Consider the following 25,463-nt stretch of genomic DNA (forward strand, 5'->3'; position numbering starts at 1 on the left):
AGAGTGTTGGAACACACAATCTTAGCTACAAAAAAAAAAAAAAAAAGTGCCAATCCCACTAAAATTCTCTCAGTGCAGTTTCTTAACCATCAGAGGAAAATTAAGAAAACACCTATTCCCAATCTACGTATCTTTAGCTCCAACACAAAAGGAAACTTCCTCTTTAAAGGATTAAAGATCTCCCACAAAGGGTAAAGGGGATCACTAAGCCCCCAGAATAGACAAGAAGATAATCAGCAAAATTCTCTGAAGACCTTCAAACTACACTGAGTTGACCAGCTTGACAGACACAGTGTAATTATAGGCAGCGATGCTCTTCATGACAGCCGAACAAGTCTGCCCCAAGGGAAGTCCTTGTCACCTGGGACCACTGACTCCACCCCTTGTGGACATTATTTAATCTAACAATGAGAACCCTCTCCATAAACTGCATGCAACCAAGAGAACCATTTGACCAATGACACTCCTAGGTAGAGAAGAAGACAACCTTGAACCCAGGAATATTCACACAACTCCACCTATGCAGCCATGGATGGAGGGCAAAAAGCCAGAATCATGGGTCAGTCTCATCCCTTCTGTGGAAGACTGCAAATCTGCCAAGGAAACCACTTCCCAAATTAGCCTTACAGAAGCATAGGCTCATTGGCGGACACCGTCCACAATCATTCTGATATTTGTACGTTATAGTCCCTCCTAAGTCTGAGTTGTCATGATTCTTTTTCTGAGCAGCCAGATTCCATGAGTTAACTTGCCACCAGTCCACAGTGCCGTCAGGAGGCATCTACCTTAAGGACCATATAGAAAACAATCTGTGTGGCATCTAAATCAAAGTGATGTGCTGGGAGATACTGAAAAGGGTGATGGATGTTGAACACCAAGGGCATTTGGGAACAGAAAACTCCTCTCTCAGAGTCACTTCAAGAAGGTTACAGTAGAAAGGAATTAAATGGAGGTATAAAATGATTCAGATAAGGTAGGATTCAGTACGACAGACCAGTTTATTTTACTTAATTTTTAACCATTACTTGGGATCATAACCTAAATCCAGCTCACAGATCTCCCTCCTCCTGTGTTCAAGGTGATCTTCCTGATTAAATGACATCATTTCAGAGTGACTGCAGCAATTTTCTGCACATAAAAAAGAAAGCTACACATGGGCTAGTGCTTCAAGGTATATAAGTAAAATGGTCAGGTGAGACTCAATCTTACTTGTGTGGGATTTCTTTTTCCAACTATTTTGAGTGTCAAGGTTACGATCCTCAACAACCCTTATGTGGGTCCTGAAAAGCTAAAAGAGGGCTTCCCTGGTGGCGCAGTGGTTGAGAATCCACCTGCCAAGGCAGGGGACACGGGTTCAAGCCCTGGTTTGGGAAGATCCCACATGCTGCGGAGCAACTAAGCCCGTGCGCCACAACTACTGAGCCTGCGCTCTAGAGCCTGCGAGCCACAACTACTGAGCCTGTGCACTGCAACTACTGAAGCCTGCGCGCCTAGAGCCCATGCTCCACAACAAGACAAGCCACCGTAATGAGAAGCCTGCGCACCGCGACGAAGAGTAGCCCCCGCTCGTTGCCAACTAGAGAGAGCCCGCACGCAGCAACGAAGACCCAATGCAGCCGAAAATAAATAAATAAATTTATACTAAAAAAAAAAAACCTAAAAGAATTTCTGCAGCAATTTTCTTTGGATGAGAAAGCCATCAGTTTCTTTCCTTATTATGCATCTCAAATGACAGTTTCTCGCCATATTGTTTAGCACATGGAGTGTTAAAACCCCTTATGAAAGAATCCTGAAGTTGCTATTCACGCTCTCAGGTTCAGCAGCTTCTTTAACTCCTTTACGGTGGGGCAGATAGACTAAAAGAGAATGTGTCTTATGAAACGAAGTAGCTGTTCCCTTTTTCACGCTACGCTTAAGGTTCCTTTGAAGCATCTGAAAAGTTCTACCTGATTTTTAGCTCTGCTATGGCTTACAATGCTATTAACAGTACTTTAGGGAAAGTTTAGCTTCCTAATTTCAGAACCGTATCTGCTTTAGTCTCTGACACCAAAAGTAACGTGCTGCACTTACAGTTTCCCAATCAAATTGCATAGTTGAGGCAAATTCATTTGTGCTTTGTAGCAGGACTCACAGTAGGTGTTCATACCTAAACACTTTGCTTTGTCAATGCAAAATCATGGTCAAGCTCACCCTTGTTCAGAGCGCATGCTAATGATATGCACCGCCGTCACACTTCCCATGATTCTGTTAATCACACACCCAGCCTTATACCATATGGGAGCATTAGCGTCAAAATTAACAACTCAGAAACGGTAACAAATCTATCTAAACTCCTTTTTCTTGGAGAGAAGCGGGGAAAGGCTCAGTCTTGTTGAGGTATCCAGCCCTCAATCAACAGTGGCTGTGTATACTGAGTTTTGTTGGTTTGAGGATTGTGTCTTTAGAGGTTAAAAAAAGAAAGAAAGAAAAGAAGGCACGGGTGTTTCTCGAGTCCCCATATTCAACTCAACCAACAAAAGTCTTCCATTTTCAAGCTTCAGAAGGGAGGCTACATGGCAGCAGGGCTTTCTTCCAGCCCCTGGTCTGGGGAGGAACTTATTGCTTCTAGGAAGGGCCCCGGATAGGTCTGTGCTGTGTACTGGATCCCTTTTTGCAGACCAGTCTCTTCGTGGAATTCTCCCTGGGTGCCGAAAGCTGGGCAGGATCTAGTCCGGACAGACTTATCGGCACCGTCGGTGTGGCCCACCGTCTCACTCACAGTGCTCAGAGGGAATTCCCTCCACCTCTGCCTCTGTAGCTCTTCCTCCTTGTATTTAATGGAGTACCAGGCCAAAAAAATGAAAATGAAGCCAACAAGTTTGAGGCCAGCTGCCAAACCAAAATAGACAAAACGAAATGATGTGACATTGTACTCCCAGCAAGAGCCCTGCACGCCACACTCCTGTTGCCACAGCATGCAGGTAGTGTCAATAACTGCTCCAAAGTAAATCGGAGTAGGAATGTACGCTAGAGTCGTCGGAGAAAAAGAAAAAGGAAACTAGTTAGCACATCTTATAAGAGGAAACAGATCTGTAAATAAACAGGATGCTTGTTAGCTCTAAAAACCAGTTGAAGGGAGTGGTTTTCTCGCGTTACTTGATTTTTTGTAAATATGTACCACATCTTGTCATAATATTCTTATCATAGAAATGCTCACTAAATTGTAAATACTTTAAATCTTCTAGTTTGCAACTCAGTCAGGATGTGTTTTGGTTTTCAGGCATTTAATGATATTTATTTTATAATTTGTTATTATTTATTAGAGTTGACATAGTATGATATAAAACGTCTAAAAAGCATTAACACATCTTTAGACATAAAAATTTCTATTGCTAAAAATGCAATGAGGGAGGGGAGCTCCCTGGCAGTCCAGTGGTTAGCACGCGGTGCTTTCACTGCCGTAGCCCCAGGGTTCAATCCCTGGTGTGGGACCTAAGATCCCACAAGCCTCTCTGCCCAGCCGAGAAAAAAAAGAAATGCAATTAGGGAATCCTTCTAAACTTAAAAAATCAGATTTTGTTATGAAATACACAACTGGCCATATTAGAACCCTTTATGATCCACAAAAATTCAGTACACTTAGTTCTTGTGGGTTGGGTTCTAGCCTTGGATGCAGGAAGAGCATAAGGCAAGCACTGTGTCCTATAAGTCGGAAACCACATCAGATGGCTCTTGGAGAATGGAAATAAATAAGGCATAATATCATCTTTACAGCTTATGCAGCACCTGTGATGAGTAGCAGCTTCATTGTTTGGGCTACGATGTAGACATTTCTTTACTCCCATAAGGAAAAATGTCTACCCAAGTAGACTTCCTTCATCACATGCCATTCCCAACTTGTTCACCTTGCAAATATCTACTCCCCCTTTAAATTCCTGACTCATTCAGATGCTACCATATTACCATTGCATTTTGTGTACACCTCCATTTTGTCCACTATCACCCAGTATTTAAACTATTTGTAAATCTGTCACCCATAAGCTCCTCGATGGCGGGGACCATGCCTTTTATTCTTCACATCCCAAGGACCTACCAGGACAGCCCACGGATCCTCAATAAGAGTTTATAAAAGGAAGTGATGAATGGAAGGAAAGGAAGAAGAAAAGAGAGAAGGGAGGAAGGGAAGGAGGAGAGGAAGAAGGGAGAGAGGACAGGTGGGCTAATAGCCCAGGAGGCTGCGAGTGGTACATTTTTATCTTTTGGTTGCACCGCACGGCATGTGGGATCTTAATACCCTGACCAGGGATGGAACCCGAGCCCTCTGCATTGGCAGCACGGAGTCTTAACCACTGGACTGCCAGGGAAGTCCCCCAAGTGATACATTTTTAAATACGCTGTATTCATTTAAAAGGAGATATGGTCACTACAACTGAAATGTAACATTATTGGGCTGGGCAAAATAGATGAAGGGGATTAAGAGGTACAAAACTTAAATCATAAATAAGTCACAGGGATGTAATACACAGCATAAGGACTACGGTCAATAATATTATAATAATGTTGTATGGGGATAGATGGTTACTGGACTTATCATCGTGATCATGTTGTAATGTTTGCAAATGTCAAATTGTTATGTAGTACACTGGAAACTAACATAATATTGTACATCAACTATGTTTCACTTTTCAAAAGTTTAACATCATTGAAATACCTGAAACTCTCTTTTTGCTTTGGCACTTGGGGAAATGGAAAGTGGCTGGTTGGCCTAACTATACTTTTTCATAATCAGTGGAACTTAAGGTAAGGTTGAATTAAATAATAAATGCCTGATATGTTTGTTCTCCCTCCACTAATTCCTTACGCTGTGGTGTGCATCTCTTGACTTATTCCGCATCCATATGAAATCACCCAAGCCCCTGGCATCAGAGATAGGCCAAGCAAAAAGGAGGAACTACTTTTTTCTTTTCTTATTCAACTACCCCTTTGCTAAACAAATTTCCTTCTTTGAAAATAACTTTTTTGTTTTCAATGAGAAGTACAAGGCAAACTTCATAACTAAATCAAAGAATGTCAGTAGTTCCTTGAACCAGCGTTCTTTGGAAAACGGTGCTTTCAAAGTATTAACGTTACCAAAAAAATAAGCCGCCCAGGGAGTTCTCTGGTGGTCCAGTGGTTAGGACTTGGTGCTTTCACTGCCATGGCGGGGGTTCAATCCCTGGTCGGGGAACTAAGATACCAGAAGCCATGTGGCACGGCGCCCCCTCCGCAAAATAAGTAAAATTAAAATCTGATATTAAAAAAATAATAATAAGCCACCTAATTCAAAGCAACCAGAAGCCTTTGATGCCCACTGACAAGTCCTCACTCTAAGTCTGGGCCATCGAGCACAACATGAGACAAAATGAGAATTTCAGAGCGCATTCATGTTGTCAAGGGCCAGATGATTTTTAAGGGTTTAAAATGTTTCATCCTTCAAGATTGAAATAAGCAGCTTGAGTCAAAGAAGTAATTTTTTGTGCTGTGGACAATGATACTGATTACTGGGGAAAATAACAGCTGAAAGAAGATGACAGACTGCCACTTAAGACAGAAAAAATATGCCTGACGATGAGGAAGTCATATAAAAATACATTGAAATCCACCAAGGGAATGGGCCACTTCACACGCTGTTTCCCAGTCACTGTCCCAAGACATCACAAGTGATGCAGTGTTTGTAAAAACCAGAAGACTGTTCTTCATGTCCAAATAAACTCTGGGACTTACCCCACTGACATAGCGCTAACGAGCTTCTTTGTTAATAAGCAAAACCTAGTCCTTATATATCAGTTTGGAAAACTTTCTTTTTTGTGTGTGTGTGTGTGTAGAATTTTTAATCTCTTTTCCTCAGGAAACTTGATCGGTATACTCTTTATCCGGCCCAATAAAATGACTGGAAAGAAGTAAGGAATTGAAGTTTTCACACACACAAAAAAAAAATGAGCACCAATTCCCATCACTTTCATGTTACAAAGGCACAAAAGGGACCAAAAAAACAGGATCATAAGCCCGTAACAATTTCTTGGTTCAAGATTTCTTACTCTACAAAACCCTGGGGAATTTAGCCCAAGTTTATGTTCACAGTGAAAGAGCAACTGATCTAAAGTCAGTTTTGTTTTCTTTCATCAGTGACAGAATTGGTCAGCTTTTAGTCCAAGTCAGGAAATGAGGAAGTTGTGCCTCGCCACTAACCTGTGAAATCCTAGCTACTATGAATGGTAACAAATGACTTGCCATTTTTAAAGGACAGTGGAAATTTGCCGTCTACAAAGAGGAACAGAGAGGCACTCTTGGAAATACAGGAACATACCAAGTGTTCGCAATAAAACAAACTGCATTCCCAGGGCAAAAGGTCTCTCTTCATCTTCTACGGACCTACGAGGAAGGTAAAGAAAGAAATGTTTTAGAATAACGACCTGAGGAAAATGAATGTCAAATCAAGCTTGCTTAGCGAGAGAGCCAGGGACCAAACATGCTGGGCCAAAATACTGAATTCGCTAGAATTTACTAACAATAGCAGAACAAGACCGATTATGGCTAAATCACCGAATAAAGGTCTCCCCAGTGAGACTGCAAAGAAACTCCGATTAACTCTATTTTTTGTGTAAATAACGGTGGAAGGACAAAGGTTCAGAGCTGAAGGTATAGAAGGTGAAGGTACAGAAGTGGCTCTAACTGAGTTTGCTGAAGGTACTGAAGTGGCTCTGAGTTTGCAAAATCAATTCTGTTAAAAAAATTATATATATATATATATATATATATATATATATATTTATTTATTTATTTATATATATATATAGCATTTTATCCTAACTATTGCATTCTTTTTCTCTGTTTGCCTGCACTTTCCAGAATGGTAGGTGTGTACACTGAACACGACTCCTGTAACTTCTCAAGTATAGAGAAAACAGGTTTTTTTAAAAAAAATGGTCCCAAAATGTGTAGGAAACAAGTCAAAAGTTAGAAAAAGAATGAACCCTCCCCAGTCACCTCACATCCTCTTCTTTTCCTAACACTTATGCTCCAAGTAATTCCCACATGGCAGGAAGATTGGAGTCTATTGATTTTGTAATTAGTAAAGATTAAAGGGATCCTTTTCTCAAGTTTTGGGTTAGAAGCCAACTGGTGATCTGCCATGTTTGGACATTATAAAATGCGCAGCCCTTGTCTGGGTTATTTAACGTCTCTTGTAGAATTAAAGTTCAAAGTGTTACATTATTAATGATTCACATTTTTTCATGACGGAGTACTTTATCCTTTCTATCCCATCCATACACATAGGGTTCTTAGTATATAATGTAAAATTCCCAAGGACCAGCATGTTTGTCATCTTTTCCCCTAATTTCTTTATTTTCTCATAGCAATTTCCCCAGTCTGGAACACATTTTTGATACTCCGTAAGTATCTGCTGATGGAGGAACTGAGTGAGTCAACCATTGGGACCAATGGGACTTTCGTGTGCTGTTATCTATCAAGGAACGCATCGGCTGAACATCGTCTAACTCAGCATCCCATAGAAGGGAAGTCAGAACATGCAGAAAAAGCATGGGAGCAGCCCAACTGCCCTGCTAAGAATGACGTCTCAGCAGATGCATCCCACCAGGTGCCCAGCATTGTGGGGTACTGAGGAACCAGGGAGGACATAAAAGGGAGAATAGAGACTGACACCCCTCACTCCCTCATCACCCTGCATCCCAGCCCCCCTAAGGCTGCTGTGGGCGTGCTTTTGTTTCTTCACCACGCTGCCCCCTTCCTTCCTTGGTCCACTGCAGTCTTTACTGCGAATACCAAAACTCTGATCCGAATGTGCTGGTGTCAGCATTTTAAATAGGGCTTCCATTCAGGTAACTTTCACATTCTCTCTTAGAAGCCAAACAACACGAACAGGATATGTAACACAGCAAAGAAAGCACAGCACGAACAACTTAATAAATACGTTTCCGGGTCTGCCCTTTCCTTGATTCGATGTCAAAATTTTATGACAGTGAAATTTATTAAAGCAGCATTTGGAACTGCAAGACCAGCAGCAATGGCACGGATCCTGGGGTATTAACCATCTACAAGGTTGGAGATAATATTCTTCGCTATGTGCACAATTTAGCAGCTTCCCCAAATGACTTGCCGCCTCCTCTAGGGCCAGGTTTCTTGTAGCTACAACGGCCACGGCTTTCAGTTCCTGAACTTGAACCTTTTAGGGTAGAGACTTCAGGGACCAAAGGCACCCAAAATAAGTTTCCCTGACCTATAGGGAGAGAACGCATCTGAATAAAGAAAGTTCGGAAGTATGAAATGCTACCATCTTCCTTTCCTTTCCTGACATGGGAAAACTCCCTTCTCTTAAGTTCACCAGGTAAATGTCGGAGCACTTTCCTGCACAATCTCACGTTGCTTTCCTCCCTGTTTTACCACATCAGCCCCCAGTCTGGACCAGGAATTCTGGCAACTCTGAGTGTATAACCCACCCTAGACGTTGAATGCTGTCCTCACCTGAGAGTTACTATGATGGCTGATGGCTGGGCACATGCTGTGATGAAGGTCACTATGAACAGAAAAACTAAGAACGGGATGAGGGTGTTACAGCTCCGTTTACACTTCCCAGACACAGCATAGCCGTTCTCATTGAGATACGTTTTGACAATAACCACGCGGACCTGGCTGCGCTGCCCCACTGTGGGAGGCGTGATCACTTGGCGGCTTTGGACACAGGTGCACTCTGTGTAATTCCGTATCTAAGTGATAACAAAGATCAGTTGGATGCTAAGCAAAATTCAGCACAGGAACAGTCAGACAAAGTTCAAATGCTCTAAAATCACTCTAGTATTTAAAAATATGCAGAATATTTCATTGAAAATATCTTCTGGGAGTTCCCTGGTGGCCTAGTGGTTAGGATTCCAGGCTTTCACTGCCATGGCCCGGGTTCAATCCCTGGTTGGGGAGCTGAGATCCCACAAGCCTCACAGAGCGGCCAAAAAGAAAAAGAAAGAAAAGAAAATATCTTCCTCGTTTTAACAGTTAGGACCCAAAGAGTGCATCTAACAACATCACAATCTGCTGGTCAAGATTGTTTAAACCTAAAGTTTGATAAGAAGCTTTCAGCATTCAGTTCTATACCATTCACATCCCGTATGCTCATTCGGGGCCATAATCGTATGCTGTTTCCATGGCTGTTTAATTCTTGGGCTCTCCAATTAAAGAAGCCCTTCAAAAACAGAAACTAAGCCTTATTTTTATTTGTGCCTAGCATAACCCTGAACACAGTGTAGGACCTAAAGTAAACATCTGTTAAATAAATACAGAAAATTCATAACGCAACCGTGACGACTTCAGCGTCTATAATAGTGAACGTATCATTGGCTGTTTCATTTGAAACCAGCTAATGCAAGGGACTAAAAACGTGTTTCAAACAAAACAGCCAATTAACCTTTCCTGCCTATTATGCTGCTTTTACTGAATGGACACCAGATGAATTCACTGTCATTGCGACCTGTTGACCCCCTAGAGAAGCAGGAGGAACAAATGGGCCACTGTTTGACTGCCTGTGCTCCAAGGACTGTGGGCCTCTTTGTAAGAATGATGGCTGACCCGGGGATATGATCCCCAAGGAGCCCATGTTTTCCCCACTCCCCTGAAGAGAGTTTTGAAGCCTCAGGTTATTGTTTACCTTGGCAAATGACCAGATGTCTGGACCAGAGTGAGGTCCAGAAAGCCTGATGTTATCTCCTTCCACCCCCTTCTTTTTGCACTCCCAGGAAAGATAGTCCAGAAATGGAACTAGATTCCATAAAATAGGACACGTGGTCATCTGTGTGCATGACCTCCTTAGGCATACTTACGTCCACATTTATTGCCACGGGTAAGGTTGGTCAAAGTTGCTATTGAGTTTTAATTATGCAATGCTCTTGGTTTTCTTTATGAATTGAGTTTTTAGTGTGTTGTTTGGTTAACCCTACAATGTGTAGCAAGACATCTTTGCATATTTCTGATTTATCCTTTCCAATAACTAGACTAGAAGACAAGTGTATACATGGCTGCTTAAATAGGAATAATCCATACCTCTGTTGTTAGAAAAGTATGTATCAATTTTTCAAATTGTGATAAGACAGAGACACTTCACGCTTTTGTGCTACTTCTACGCTTGTGTTGTCAATTTTCAGCATGATATCAAGTGAGTGTAATAAAGTTATTTTTAAAGTTAAAACAAAATAAGCACGCTGTACCAGAGGACTCACTCACTCCCAGGGAAGAACTTAGCCACTGAGAATAGATCTCATCGTCCCTTTCAATTCAGTCACACCCTGGAGCTCACCAATTACATAACGGGGGGCCAGCAAAAGGAATCTCAATTTATCACTATAGTTTAAAACTCAGAAATCAAATATGACATCCCCAAAAGAGGCAGTCAACAGTATAGTCCCATATCGCCTGCACAGAACAAGTAAATGCACTTTAACCTTTTAATGAAAGCAGCCTCCTACAATCTGTTCTTATGTAAAGAATGAAACAAGGCTCAATAAAGAACTGAGTAGAATATGAAAACCTTCTCCCACAGTATTACAGACTATTTATAATTCACGGGGAAGGGAATTCTCAAAATAGCCTATTCTTGAACTGACAGAAATATCTTTACTCTGAACGTTTAAAAAAAAAGTCTGAACTGACAGTCTATGAAAAATGGCCATTGCCCATCTACAGGCTCTGATCAGGGGAGGTGCTCTCCTATTCTCTTCTATCAGCACCAAATGTGGTCGTCTTGACCTTCAAGTCCATCACAAGGGCCCTGTCAGGGTAACAAAGGAGAAAGCTAGCATTCAACCTTATAAAATTTCACTGGGTTGGCACAGAATGTAAGCAGGGGCGTGCTGACGTGGAATCAGATCACCATACACAAATGCTCCAATCGTCCCTGGAAAAAAAAATGATATACTATTGCATAATTTTCTTTCCTCTGGGTGTTTGACAGAAGGTATTTTGTAGATTATTTGAAGTTTCTTGAAAAGGGAGACTGAAGCCTTGTGTTCGCATATGAAATCTAACAACAGTACAGGAACTTGTGAAATATACTCACCCCAGTGCTCATGTTACCACTATTAACACAGCCAGCCAGACAAGGGTTAAAGTATGTAATTCCATCCGATCCACAGACTGGCTCATACTCGTGTATTTTACAACCACAATTCACATTGCAGCTTCCTGTCAGATTCCTATGTGGCATGGTCAGAGAAGGTCTAAGGGAAAAAAGTAGATCGTGAGAAAAATTTGCTAAAATAAAACTCACAGGACGGTTCTTCATGTTCAGTCGTGTGTCTGTTTTAGAGAAGATATTCCCATGAAATCAAAGCCATGGTACCTTGACGTAGCACCCTAGATAATTATTTTTATGACTTTAAAACAAAACATGAAGCAAACGAAATGTTTCAGTTTTCTGGTCCTACAGATTCAGTACGACGTTCGTATCAAATTATTTATCATACCTTGATTCTATCCTCCATCTTGGCGATATGGATCTGAGCTCAGAAGTTCTAACCTTCATATAACTAAACTACTCACTTACTATAGACACTTGGCTCTATGTCTTAACAAATTGGACCCTCGATTCCTTTAACTGTAAAATGGAAGAAATACTCTCCTGTGCTAAACTAATAATATGATGAGGACATTAACGTGGAATCCATCAATCAGAGTTATCAACATAAGGTCCTTTGACCAAAACCTTTCATTATTCTGGAATAAATTATCAAAGAAAGACATGGGACTCTGAAAAATCAAAAGGAGGTGATTTTTCAAAGACCGTCAGGAATCACATCACTGGTTTGATTCAGATGACCAGAGAAGAACCATTAAACTCTCCTTCCCTCAAGAATGTCCAGATGTGGATTTACAGGCAAACGTGATGGGTTCCGTTTTTTCATGAGATCATGATGTCTGATTCAAAGAAGTGATACAATATTTTAAACTCTAATAAAATCAGTTCAGGCAAGAAATATAAAAGGGGGAAAAGGGACTTCCCTGGCAGTCCAGTGGTTAGGACTCTGCACTTCTAATGCAGGGGGTGCGGGTTTGATCCCTGGTTGGGGAACTAAGATCCCACATGCCTCGTGGCCAAAAGACCAAAACATAAAACAGAAGCAGTATTGTACCAAATTCAATAGAGACTTTAAAAATGGTCCACATCCAAAAAAATCTAAAAAAGGGGAGGAGAGCAGGCAAGTAAGGATATAGGGCCTGAGAGAGAGAGGTAAGGAAATGGCTATGGAAAGACAGAGGCAGGCAGGTACCCGGAGGGAATCATGGAAGGATGAAAGGGGCTTTGAATGCTCACATCCAATGACCTCCTTCCTTTGCTTTCATGACCATCATTTTTAGGTGTCACTGATGACGTACCCTTCCTAAAGCCTCATGAACCGGCAACAGCAGATCCTTCATTCACCTGTCCAACTACCATCCTCCCTCCATTCAGCAGATATTTTGGAATGTCTGTTATGTTCCAGGACTTACCTTTAATGACTATGCTGAGTAACCACTCACCCAGTAGCCTAGTCCATCCCAACCATATGTATTAAATCCACAAACTTAAAGTGTTGTTTGTTCAAAGGCTTTTCTCCTGTGTCCTCTGTCACACGTTGATAACTGAGTCATCGAATTTTAATGGAAGGAACAAGTTCACAGCAATATTTAAACCTTACCAAGAAAGACTTCCAAAGAGGCAGAAGGAAAATAAACTCTATTCTTCATTCATATCCCTCCACAGAAGAAATTGTCACAAGGCTCTCATAATTATTATATTCACCAACTCTTAGAATCATACCATTTGATAGTTAGAGAAAGCCTGCGCACAGCAACGAAGACCCAATGCAGCCAAATAAATAAATTGAATATACCTTTAAAATGTGATTCGGGACCAGTAGTTCTCACAGGGGCAGCAATTTCGGCAATGTCAGGAGACATTTTTGTTTGTCACAACTAAAGGGATGCTACTGGCATCTAGTGGGCAGAGGCCAGGGCTGCTTCTAAAAGTTCAACAACATACAGAACAGCCCCTCCCCAGGATGAGGAATTAACTGACCCAAATCTCGATATACTGAGTCTGAGAAACCCTGTTCTAGACCTATTTCCACATTCCAAGGATGATGAAATGGACGTCTAAGGAAGCCAAATGATTCATTATGAGGCCGATTGGTGCTATTTTTACAAAACATTTATTTATTAATTTATTTTTTTTTGGCTGCGTTGGGTCTTAGTTGCAGCCTGCGGGCTCTTTAGTTGTGGCGCATGGGCTTAGTGGCCCCGCGGCAAGTGGGATCTTTTTTCCCCAACCAAGGCTCGAACCCGCAACCCCTGCATTGGAAGGCAGATTCTCAACCACTGGACCACCAGGGAAGTCCCGATTAGTGCTATTTTAATTGATATCACATGAAGCGTATTCTATGTGAATTACTATTATCTTCACTAGTTCTGCAAGAACCAACCTGCAAGCCATGACCAAATAAAAGGGACTTATATGCCTGCATGCTTAGTCACTAAAAATGACACGCTTCAAATCCATACAATAGGGTCTTTACTAGGCATATTTAAAAGTTACACGGAATTTCCTATTAACAGCATGCTTCGTATTCATTTATGACGGCCACATATTTCAATACCTCTCCTTTATGGGTATGTCCACTCAAGAGAAAGGAATCTAAAGAGAATGTCAACAGATGCTCAGAACACACATCAATGACAGGAAGGCAAAAGTATTCCTGAGTTCTGGAAACAAAGGTACAGTCCCAGGTCACCCTTGGGTATGCTCGCTTTTCTCATGAGATCATGGTGTCTGATACAAAGAAATGATACCATATGGAAAGCTCTAAGAAAATCAAAACAAGCAACAAATATAAATAGCAGTGAAAAGAAAGAGGCATTCATGGAAAATGTCATTCGGGAAAAAGGCCATAGTGGCACAAAAAAAAAGAAAGATGCTGACACAGTTCATCCTTTACATTGCGCTGATTTAAAAAACAATTATTTTTAAGAATAATAACGTCTTGTTTGACTATCACTCACACTCCAGAAGACAGACTGGATTAGAATAATAGTGCAAGTGTTTAAATCTGAGTCACTCCAAGCAACCTCTCATTAGCCTGAGCTAAGACCATCAGGGGAGTACAAAATTTACAAGGACTAATACACCACACTCATCCTTGTGCAAAGGGACAGTAAGTACATCACCTTTCTAATAAACGAAAACATTACTGACAAGTCAGCCTTGCAAACAAGAGGCTCGTGTTAACTCAATGTCCATGTAAGTGTTCTTTCCATGACAGGAACAATGACTCACTAACAAATGCCTTATAACTACATGGTCCAAGCTGTAAACCTAGGTCACACATGACATGTTACTATAAATATCATGGAATTATAGAATTAGAGAGACGGGAGGAGACTCTGAGGTTAACTAGTACAGCTTACTGATTTTCAAGCCTAGGAAACTATGAAAGGTGTAATGACATGCCCCACAATCATTGAGGCTTTAAGGAAACCAGCCATGGGGAGACCAAAATGAACAGAAAAGGGAAGAAGAGCGAGCTTGCTGCCTAATTTTCATTAAATCAGTTGCTTAAGGATCAATATTTATTTAAAGTAACATACAACAATAAAACAGATTGAGGTTTAACATGAGGAAAAATCTCTACCATGGAGCCATTACAGCTGGGTATGTAAGGATACAGTTGCTCTCAAATCACACACATATTCTCGCACACACACACACACAATTGTGTCACATCACCCCACCCCAAAACCTAAAGAACGCTTGGACTTCCCCACCTGACACACTTCTACTGGTTTCCACAAATCAAAGAGGAGCCCCTTAACCTTCTTTCTGCCTCCTGTTAATCTTCTCCTTACTAAGAGATATGACAAATAGGGATCCATCCGTCTTATATTCAAGCCACATGGATTAAAAGAATATGACCCACGCAACAAAAACCTTTCAGGCAAAATATACTAATCAACTAAAAAAAATGGTATCTTTCTCATAATTTCTTAAATTTTTATCAATCTATCTCAGTCTTTAAGGGGACTTCAATTAGAATGTTTCTTTTTAATTCCGCTTAAATTCTTGGCTTTATATTAAAGCCCTTCCTTGGCCAGATACAGCTGTGCAACTTCAGGTTTATAAATAATACTACTATCATCATCATCATCATCATTATCATTTAGGACTAACACTTACATAATCCTAATTTTACTCCAGGACTTGTGCACTGAGATCTCTACAGAAGTTACCTCATGTATTCCTCATGAGAATTAAAATTATTATGACTGTGTCTCCAGCTTTCAGATAATGAAACTGAATATCTGAGAGGATAAGACAGGTACTGTTAAAGTTCACAGAACTAGTAAGAATCAGGGAGGGATGTAAACCCAGTTATCTCTGTCTCCATAGTGTGTCCCCTTAAACCCCCACGGCAACAGACCCACTTTGTGTAACTGGCCATGGTTTCCCTTGAGTCTTCTGTGTGCTCTCCCTCCTCCTTTTTCTTCCTCTAACGCAGCTTTCCTGGCACTCAGCTCTCACTGTGCTGAGCATTAGAGTCAGAGAGAGCGGGTTCAGGGAATTCCCTGGTGGTCCAGTGGTTAGGACTCTGTGCTTTCATGGCTGAGGGCCCAGGTTCAATCCCTGGTCAGGGAACTAAGATTCCGCAAGCTGCTCAGCACGGCCACAAATAAAAAAATAAAATAATAAATAAAAAGAGTGGGTTCAACTCCATATCTACAATTCACCAGTGCCATGAACAAATCTAGAGAGACTTCACTTGTGTTGTAAAACAGAGACCAGAATATCTATATCGCAGGGTTGATGGGAGGATTAGATAAGTAAATGGATAGCCAGCGCCCAGCAAGTTCCTAGCACATAACAGGCATGAAGATACTGAAATAAAAGTAACACAGTCACAAACACAAAGAGCACAAAAGGCCTTCATGATGATTTTCTTTTCAAAAAGGAAGGTGTCATTTTCTTATTTACTCATATAGAGAACAGTCAGAAAACTAGATGAGGGTCCAGTTTTAGGCCTACCATTTAGAAGCTGTATGACCTTAACAGCCTAATAGTTAATGGCTGTCAACGCCCCTCCTGCCTCCTGCCTACATGATCAACACAGGGGGGTATGTAATAACTCATGGGATAGCTTAAGGTTCCCCAGGACTATAGTCATGAAAGTTACGGTTACGGCATCCAATCATTCTTTTTATTGTTAAAGCTTCCTTTAGCTTTGTAGTCAACAAATTCAAACCAGATATAACTTGAAATTTACATATAATAACCTACAACTTATACAAACTGTCTCTTTAAATCCAGAATCATTTTTAATAAAATGATGTGTCCCTTGAACAACGTCTTGAAATGCCTTTATTTATTTTTAAAGTAATACATATTCATTGTAGAAAATTTGGAAAATACAAAAGGACTAAAAAGTCAAATTCAACTCACACAGTAATGCTACAATCCAGGAATATCCACCATTATGCTTTTAGTATATTTACTTCCCTTTGCTCTTCTTTCAATATGCATATAAATTAACGTTAATAACATATTGTTATCAAGATTTCACAGAGTGTTCTAAATTCTATTTTTCCTGCTAACATTATATGATGAACATTTTCTATTGACTATGTTAATATGAATGGCAATTTTGGCCCTGAGTTTAATAATATAGGTTCAAGGCTTACTGTGTTTAAACAGATATTATATAGTTTTACAGAGTTCCTGTAATTTGTTTAGATCTCAGTTACAAAACTTAAAACTCACTGGAAAGAAAATTTGCTTATATTTTATATCTCCTCAATACTCCTAAAAAGGAAGTAAAGCAAATTTTGCTTGTTTCTCCCCAATAGAGCCAAAAATAGATCAAATCATATACTTACAGCTAGAAATGAACTGTAAGCCTATTAATAAAAGTAGCCAAGATAATCCAGAAACACACATATCTAAGATCCTTTAAGTAAACTATTTTTTCTCTACTTTTCAGGAATTGCCTTTAAAATTAGTAATACCTATAATAAATAAAAGATCTTGAATGTCACCAAAGAAATTAAGTAGGAAAAAAAAAACGTTCAGAAGGGTAAGTTGTCTGTGAAACACAGAAGACAGGAACGGTTTAATTAGAGAAATTAGGAATGATCTGGCTAGAAATGCTAGTCACTCAAGGGCTGGTAGTAGAATGCTATCTAAATACTGGCAGGATGGCAAGTTCAGGAGTGGTGACAAAGATGATGAAATGTACCTTTGGTGAGTTGCAGCCAAGGTCTGAATTAACAGACAATATTTACGTCTTAGTGCCTTGGGACAATAAAACTATATTGAGAGAAGTAACTTGAGAAGAATACCCCAACCCCTGAGATTTTGGACGGGTGGACTGGTGGATCACACTCATTGCCGAAAATGTTCTCAGAAAACTGAGCAAATGCATCTTCGTCATGTCATAGCTCAGGAAATCATCCCTGGAAAAGTTCTGACCCAGTAACTCAAGTCTCCAAATCAGAAGATGATATAATAGATTTTAGTTTAAGTTCAAAGAGATGACACTTGATGAATGAAAGATAATAAAGCTAGAATTATTAAATGATTTATCAAGACAGTACTGTTGAAAACTTCTGTACATGGACATCAGATTTAACCCCATCTGAAAAAATTATTTGAAGGTAAAGAGCAAACAACTCACATTATACAATGTGTTTATATAAAGTATTGCTTAAGCTACAGTTTTCACTGGCTCCTTTGTCGACAAAATGATTAGGAAACACCTGTGCGAAATACAGCTCGGCAGACACAGAGGGGAAGCAAAACACATTTCTTAATTAAAACTGCAGGGAAATTGTGGGTGCTAGGAGAATCAAATTCTGAATTTTTTTCCTTTAATTTTGTCATATTGTGGTTAGAGCACTTAACACGAGATCTACTCTCTTAACAAAATTTCAAGTGTACAGTACAGTATTGTTGACTACAGGCACAAAGTTGTACAGCAGATGTCTAGCGCTTAGTCACCTTTTTTGTTGTTATTGTTTTATTTTGTTTTAGAAAAATAAAGATTTATTTTGAAGGGAAGTGAATAAATCTTTAATGTAATCTATACTGAGTGACCAAAACCAAGTTAATATTACTGTTTAAATTGCCAGCAATTACCCTAAGGATCAAAGTTTGGCACAATCGTCAATGTTTGCCTACCTCATAAAGACACCTCCCTCTAAATTCAGAAGATAAAGGAAACTGGAGATCTGACATATTGTGGGGTGGGGAGGGCTGTCCAAGGCCATTTAGTGAAATGGACACCCCTCCTTTGGGCATCATCAACATTAAAGCTTGTTCATCTTGCTTTATTAAAACGTTGTTTCCATTGATTAGTCACTCCATGTTTCCCCCTTCCCCCAAACCCTGGCAACCACCATTCTGCTCTTTGATTCTATGAATTTAACTATTTTAGATACTTCATATAAGCGGAATCAGACAGTATTTGTCTTTCTGTGACTATTTTCTTTCACTTAGCATAATGTCTTCAACGTTCCTCCATCTTGTCACGTATTACATAATTTCTTTTTTAAGGCCGAATCTTATTCCATTATATGTATATATGACATTTTCTTTATCCATTCAGCCGCTGATGGACCTTTAGGTTGTCTCCACATCTTGGCCATCAAATCTGAATTTTCTAAGGGAACCACTAATAACACATCAGGTTCATTCTACAAAAAAACTGTGACTCCATTTTGGCTCAATAGGAAAAGTTCATCTTTCTAAAACATCCCAACCCCATCCCAGGCACTTAGGTGTCTCTTGAGCCCTCGATGCTAATTCAGAGACAGGTTAGTCATTAACTCCTTTAATGTCAGAAAATTCACCGTGCTGGGGAACCTGGAGCTTCTCACACACACTTTCATAAATGGAATTGGCTTATATATTGTGCTTTCTTCTTTGTGTTTCTTTTCTTCTTTCAGGACAGTTTAATAATTAAAAACATTACTTTCAAAATCAGAGAAACCTGGGTTCCAGTCCTAGCTCTATCATTTTCTAGCTGTGTGACTTTAAGCAAGTTATTTGATCCCTCTGAATTTCTTTCTCCTCATATTTAAAATAAGAAAAATAACATTAAATAGCTATTTAACAATTGCTTATTACTGTGGGTTTTATTCCATTTTATCCTCTCTATAGTTCTAAGAGATCGAGACTATTATTAGCCCATCTTAATGATGAGGAAATTGAGGCACAGAGAGGTTAAGGAATTTGCCAAGTACCTTATTCAATCTTCACAGCAATTCAACATGATCAATACTATCAGTATCCTTACCCTAAAGATGTAGAAACCAAGCACAGAAAGATTAATTAATTTGCCCATACTCACACAGCTAGAAACTGGCAAGGCCAAATATTAGTGCACTATTGAAAGAAATGGATGCATTCTCTATAGCTTTCTGAGTAAGGAAGTGGTGTGTGCACTTAGATGTGTGCTTATATAAAATACAAAATGTATAACAGCACCTCAGTGTAGTACTCAGAAAGGATGCAAACTCTAAAATAGATAATCTCGGTTTCATTCAGTTCCACTCGTTATTAACTGATGACTTTGGGCAAATCATTTACTCTCTAACCTCAGTTTCTTTAACTGAAATATGTGGTTAACAACACATACAGTGGAATGATGTTGTAAGCAGTATATCTAAAAGATATACATGAGTGCCAATCACCATACCTAAGCCAAACAGGTGTCTAACAAAGGCTCCTTTCTTCACTGACACTCCCTTTATCTCTCTCTTTATCAGCTTTAAAGGAGAAAAATCCTACACGCAAGGATCAAAATCATGCAGAACTACCATTTTTACTAAGCAGGCCAACCATGTACTGATGAACAGGTTGCGCACTGCACAAGAGCACCCAGCCAAGGGAGCAAGGAGAGGCTGAAATGTAGTCCATACCCTGCTTGGAGAAAGGGCCCCATTATTCTTCACACAAAGGTAACTGTTACTCTAAAAGTGTCAAACCTGTGCAGCTGTACCACCCAAAAGTGTTTATACTAATTCAATTTTAACTCTCTCCCTAGAAGTATTTGGGGAGCTAGAGGAATTCTCCAAGGAAACTGGGTTTTTCTTTTGCTCGTTTATAAACTTCGATGACGTCAGGCCACAAATACTAGAATGAATGAATCCTTGCAGCAGTCTCTGGCACTCCTAATCAACTTTTCTTTGTTGGATACAATTAACTGAGAAGAAATGTACCATAAGTCATGGATTTAGATAACTACAATGTTTATTTACATCAAGTTCTTACTAGTTTCAGCATCACTATATAAGTAATGTCCCAGTGCAGAGGTGGATGCCAGACATTCATTAATCTTTTAAAAAGGAAAAAAGAGTCACTTTGCATGATCTAGAAAGGGAGTAAAGCCAAGAAACTAACTTTTTTCAACATATACTGTGTTAGACTCTGTGCTGGGAAATATCAAAAACCTTTCCTTACATAATCCTCAAAATCAAAGCTACAAATATTTGTTTATAATATTTAAACGCTTCAAACTGGAGATTGAGGATGGAGGAAGGAGACACTGACTTTTCATTTTCTACCCTTCTGCATTATTTTAATTCTTTCAACCGCATGTGTCTTACTTTAATTATAGTTGTAACCAGGTATGATTCACATTATTGCCATTTTATATACAAGGAAACCAAGAGTTTACAATATTAGATAATTTTTTACAAGGTCACATAGCTAGAAAATGATGGCGCTATTACTTGCCTTTGAAAATAATACTATCTTTGAGGGGAGAGGGAAGAAAAATTCAAGGAATTCTTACTTGGGACCTCTTTTTTCTCAGTAATAAGGAATACGAGGTTGTCCGACAAGAAAAAACAAGCTACGGTAAGATAAAAAAAACTTGAAGAAAGGACTTTTTTTTTAAATGGACCAATATGAGGCATAGGAAAGGAAGCTGACTAGGGCCAAGTAAATGGATTGCTCAGCAAAGACAAGGGCCTGCTAAGATTGGAACTCATCAATTTGTAATGGAGCAAATCAGCACAATTATATAATTTTTTCCCAGTAGTGCTAGGGAGTCCAGAATCAGTTGATTCAGGATTGGCAAGACCGATGTGGTGTTAAGCAAAAGCTTTAGAAGTCTTGAGGGGACTTGCAGTTGAAAAGCAGGTAAGACATGGAGCCTGTGTTCCACCCCTTCTGAGAAGGCACTTGAAATAAAAGTGAGTATAACGAAAATGAATCGAGCTGGCCAAGAGAAATGGAAAGAGCGACACCAGACTCCATGAAAATAAAAGTGGACAGGCAAAGGTGCATGTGAAATGAGCAGATGCCACCTTGGAGAAGAGCCAGCCTGCCCCATGGAACCTCTACACGACTCTGAATCCAAATCCAGCAGGTGCAACAGGGAGCAAAAGTGACTGCGAAGCTGAAAACAATGAGACTCACTGGAGACCTAAGGGAGAGAAGCCTGTACTAGTGGGCCCTTCCACTCTCATACCCACCCCCTCCATCCCCAATGCAGAGCCCCGAAATTCATCAGAAACCTCTTCTGAAGAATTCAGAACAAAATGTAAAAGCTAAGCTTCTACCTTAGATGTTGACAAATAAGGATAAAACTCCCTCGTTCTTGTGTGTGGTGGGGGGTGAGTGGAGGAGAGGGACACATAACCTGACAGATGTTAAACTGAGTCTTGTCAACCTGTAAAACCCAGAGTAAATGAACAGAAAAATTGACATTTCAAATACAAGGACAAAATGTAAGACATAGAAACAAAGTAAAAAAAAAACCAAAACTGAATTATATGCGCAGAGAGATCTGAGAAGATATTACTCCTGTTCAAACAACAGCAGGACGTTATGAAAAGGGAACACTCAGAATGCCGAAGAAAAAATTATTTTCAAAATTTAAAATTTACATAAAGAATAAAAAAGCAGATTTGGAAAAATCTCTCATAGCAAAGAAAATATGAAAGATGAGAAAACAAGTTAAACATACAGGTAACGAGTCTGTAAGTTCCAACATCTGAAAAACAGGCGTCCTGGAGAACATAGGGAAAATGAAGAGGAGAACGAGTAAAGATATAGTAGAAGAAAATCTCCCTGAGGTTAAAAGAGAAAAAAGGACATATGTGTTACATTAAAAGTGCCTAATACAATGAATGAACAAAGCCCTGGGCCAAGACATTCATGCGTCTGTCCATTCATTCATACAACAAACTTTGTTGTAGATGGCGGGGCTGTAACTATTATGTAGGCAGCTATGGTAACTGTTCTCAAGGAGCTCATATTTTAGAGACAAAAGACAAGAGCAAAGCAAGTAAGCAAGACAATTTCAGATAGTGGCATGTGCTACAAGGAAACTGAAGAGGTGATGTAATAAAGAATGAGGGGAGAGTGGGCTCCCTTATATCGGGCAGAAAGGGAAAGTCTCTCCGAGAAAGTGACATTGGAGGAGTCCAGCCAAGACAAAATCGGAGGGTAGAGCATTCCTTATGGAATTTCAGAACACTTTGAATAAAAAATATCCTCAAAACTTCCAAATAAAGCTGGTAATGGAGAAATGAGAACTCAGACTGAAATTAAATTTCATTTAAGTATCTGCAACATTAAACGCTAGATGACAAAGCAATGGTTTCCAAGTTCTCAGAAAAACAAATGTTTAACCTATAATTCTATACCCACTCCAACTATCATTTAAATGTGAAAGAAGAATAAAGACATTTTAATACACTTACGGTTTCAGACAGCTTCTCTTTCCATGAACCCTTCCCTAGGAAGTTGTCCAAGGATTTTTTCTGGCAAAATGAGGAGTTAACAAATAAATAACTACACAGACAAAACCTAGTGGATACAATTGAGATCTATGAAAGGAAGTTCCAGGATATAAGTTATGCAAAAGAGCAACCAATCCAATTGAAGCAAAATTATGGAGAGTTTCAGAAAAAAAGGATTCAATAAAACAGAACGTATAAAGAGAACTTAAGTATATACATGGACAAGATAAACACCAGTAGTAGGAGAAAGAACAGGCCTTTGGAACTCAAGGACAAACACCACAAGAAAGTCATGGTCCAAATATGATACAATGTTAAGCAGGTTCCCTTCCCCACCCTACTTAGTAGATGACCACTTCTTCTTCCACCCCCTCTATCTTCTGGAGAAAATGAACCAAAGGCTCTGGACTTAAGAGCACCACATGAAAGAGACCTTTGGCAAGATGCTAGGATGATGACAGAGGAATTTGGTAAAAGTTTGCAAAATGAACAGCAGCACCGTAGCCTCTTCCACCCACCACCCTCTCCCAGCTCTAGAATGTCAGCAGCTAGGCTTACAACCCTGAACCCACTGCAACACAGCCCAAGCCAGGAGATAGGAGCATCCTTCTCTGGAGGAACTGAAGCACCTCAAAGGTAAGACCTCAGGTTCTGACACTGAGCACCCCAATGAGAATGTAAGCTGTCCCCCTGCAACTACCCTACAGTGAGATCCACTAACTGACAAGCCATAATGAGATATAACATAGTATATAAAGAATAAGAGGGCTTCCCTGGTGGCGCAGTGGTTGGGCGTCCGCCTGCCGATGCGGGGGACGCGGGTTCGTGCCCCGGTCTGGGAAGATCCCGCGTGCCGCGGAGCGGCTGGGCCCGTGGGCATGGCCGCTGGGCCTGCGCGTCCGGAGCCTGTGCTCCGCGACGGGGGAGGCCGCAGCGGTGAGAGGCCCGCGTACCGTAAAAAAAAAAAAAAAAAAAAAAAGAATAAGAAAAGTAGAGAATCAATGAAGGACAGATAGGAGAAAAAAAACTGTGGAGAGAAAATAACAACAATTACATTTTTAAAAAAAGTTAAAATGGAAACAAAAGACATGGTCTCCAGACATTAAAAGTTCATCAAGTGCTCAGAGGAAAAAAAAAAGTGTATTGTGGTGAAATTTGGGAATACTGGGAATAAATGGCAACTCCCAGGAAGGAAAAGTAGGGCACATACAAAGGATTGGGAAAAAGAAAGGCCAGAATTCCCACAAGAGCATTAGAAATTAGACAAAAATGGAGTGAAAACTTTAAATTTTTTAGTGAAAATGATTCATCCAGTCCAAAGTTCTTAACCCAGCCAATTTGCAATCAAATGTAATTGTTAAAAAAAAGAGGCTATTTCATGAAAAATCTCCAAAAAAAAAAAAAAAAAAAAAGGTTAACAGCCTTGACAGCCTTCCTGTAGCTACTGGAGGATGTGGTCTAGCAAAATGGGGGAGGAAGCCAAAAAAGAGGCATCCACAGAACCTAGAAAATGAAGGATCAGTACAGAGGGAGGCAAGTGAGATTCCTGGGGCAACAGCGGGGCAGCAGGCCCAGAGGGCTCCCGTACAGATGACTCCAAGGGGTGGGGAAGTGGAATCCTGAGTTCATCGGATGGGTGAAAAGTCATATTGAGATTTCTTGAGCCCTTAGAGGATACGGGAAGGCAGAAGCAGACTCAAAGAAAACAAAGGAAATGAAAACAAGGTAATGATTTAATTACAGGAAAATCACTGCTGTACAAAGGAGGAAATCTAATCACGACACACTACTTGTGCCTCAGCTGCTAACAACACTGTCATAACCATACCATGAAAATATCAGAAAAGGATTTGAGCACAACTTGTGAAGCAAATGCTAGACTCCTCATTTACTAGGACAAGAAGTCATAAATAATGTCTTCATTCGGTTAATTTATACAGTACGCTTAAAAAATATAGAGGTAAATGCCAGAAGAGATAGCTAAAAAGAATTTTAAATTATTGCCCCTGGGAAGCAGGGTCAGGAGACTGCTGGTTTTTCTTACTAATTTTTAATATTCTATTTATGTTTTCCAATTGTAGTAAAAATAATTTGATAGAAATTGTTCTTAATGGATTAGTGATGACTAATAACAATAGCTAACTATCACTGAGCACTTACTGTGTGCCAGGAGAGCTGAGAGCTTTACACGTTTCTTGTGTAATCCTTGCCTGTGATCTCTAGGTCAATAGACTAAATGTTTGGGTCCATGAAAAATTCACATGTTGAAAGCTAACCCCAGACGTGATGGTATTTGGAGTTTGGGGCCTTTGGGAGGTGACTGGGTCATGAAGGTGAAGCCCTTATGAATGGGATTAGTGCCCTTACAAAAAGGATCCCAGGGAGATGCCTCACCCCCACCATGTGAGGACACAGCCAGAGACAGCCATTTATGATCCAAAGAGCAGGTCCTCACAAGACACCGAATCTGCTAGCACCTTGATCTTGGACTTCCCAGCCTCCGGAATTGTGAGAAATAAACTTCTGTTGTTTCTAAGCCATCTAGTCTATGGTGTTCGCTTACAGCAGCCTGAACGGATGTATATACTGATACGTGTCAGCCATACCTCAGTTTTGCCCTCTGTAAAATCAGAATAATAATAGTACCTACCTGATTAGGCCTGTTA

General features: G+C 40.1%; 1 protein-coding gene across 1 annotated transcript in view; it reads right to left on the reverse strand.

Moving 5' to 3' along the window:
- Positions 1 to 2,966: 2,966 nt before the first annotated feature.
- Positions 2,967 to 25,463, reverse strand: part of SLCO5A1 (solute carrier organic anion transporter family member 5A1) — a 118,807-nt gene continuing 96,310 nt past the window's right edge. The window contains exons 6-8 of the mRNA XM_032610320.1: positions 11,081 to 11,240; positions 8,503 to 8,744; positions 2,967 to 3,006 (exon numbers count right to left, since the gene is read on the reverse strand). Of these exons, the coding sequence (XP_032466211.1) occupies positions 2,967 to 3,006; positions 8,503 to 8,744; positions 11,081 to 11,240 (442 nt within the window). The remainder of the gene's footprint in view (positions 3,007 to 8,502; positions 8,745 to 11,080; positions 11,241 to 25,463) is intronic.

Source organism: Phocoena sinus, chromosome 17 (assembly GCF_008692025.1).
Source record: "Phocoena sinus isolate mPhoSin1 chromosome 17, mPhoSin1.pri, whole genome shotgun sequence".
Classification (NCBI taxonomy): domain Eukaryota; kingdom Metazoa; phylum Chordata; class Mammalia; order Artiodactyla; family Phocoenidae; genus Phocoena; species Phocoena sinus.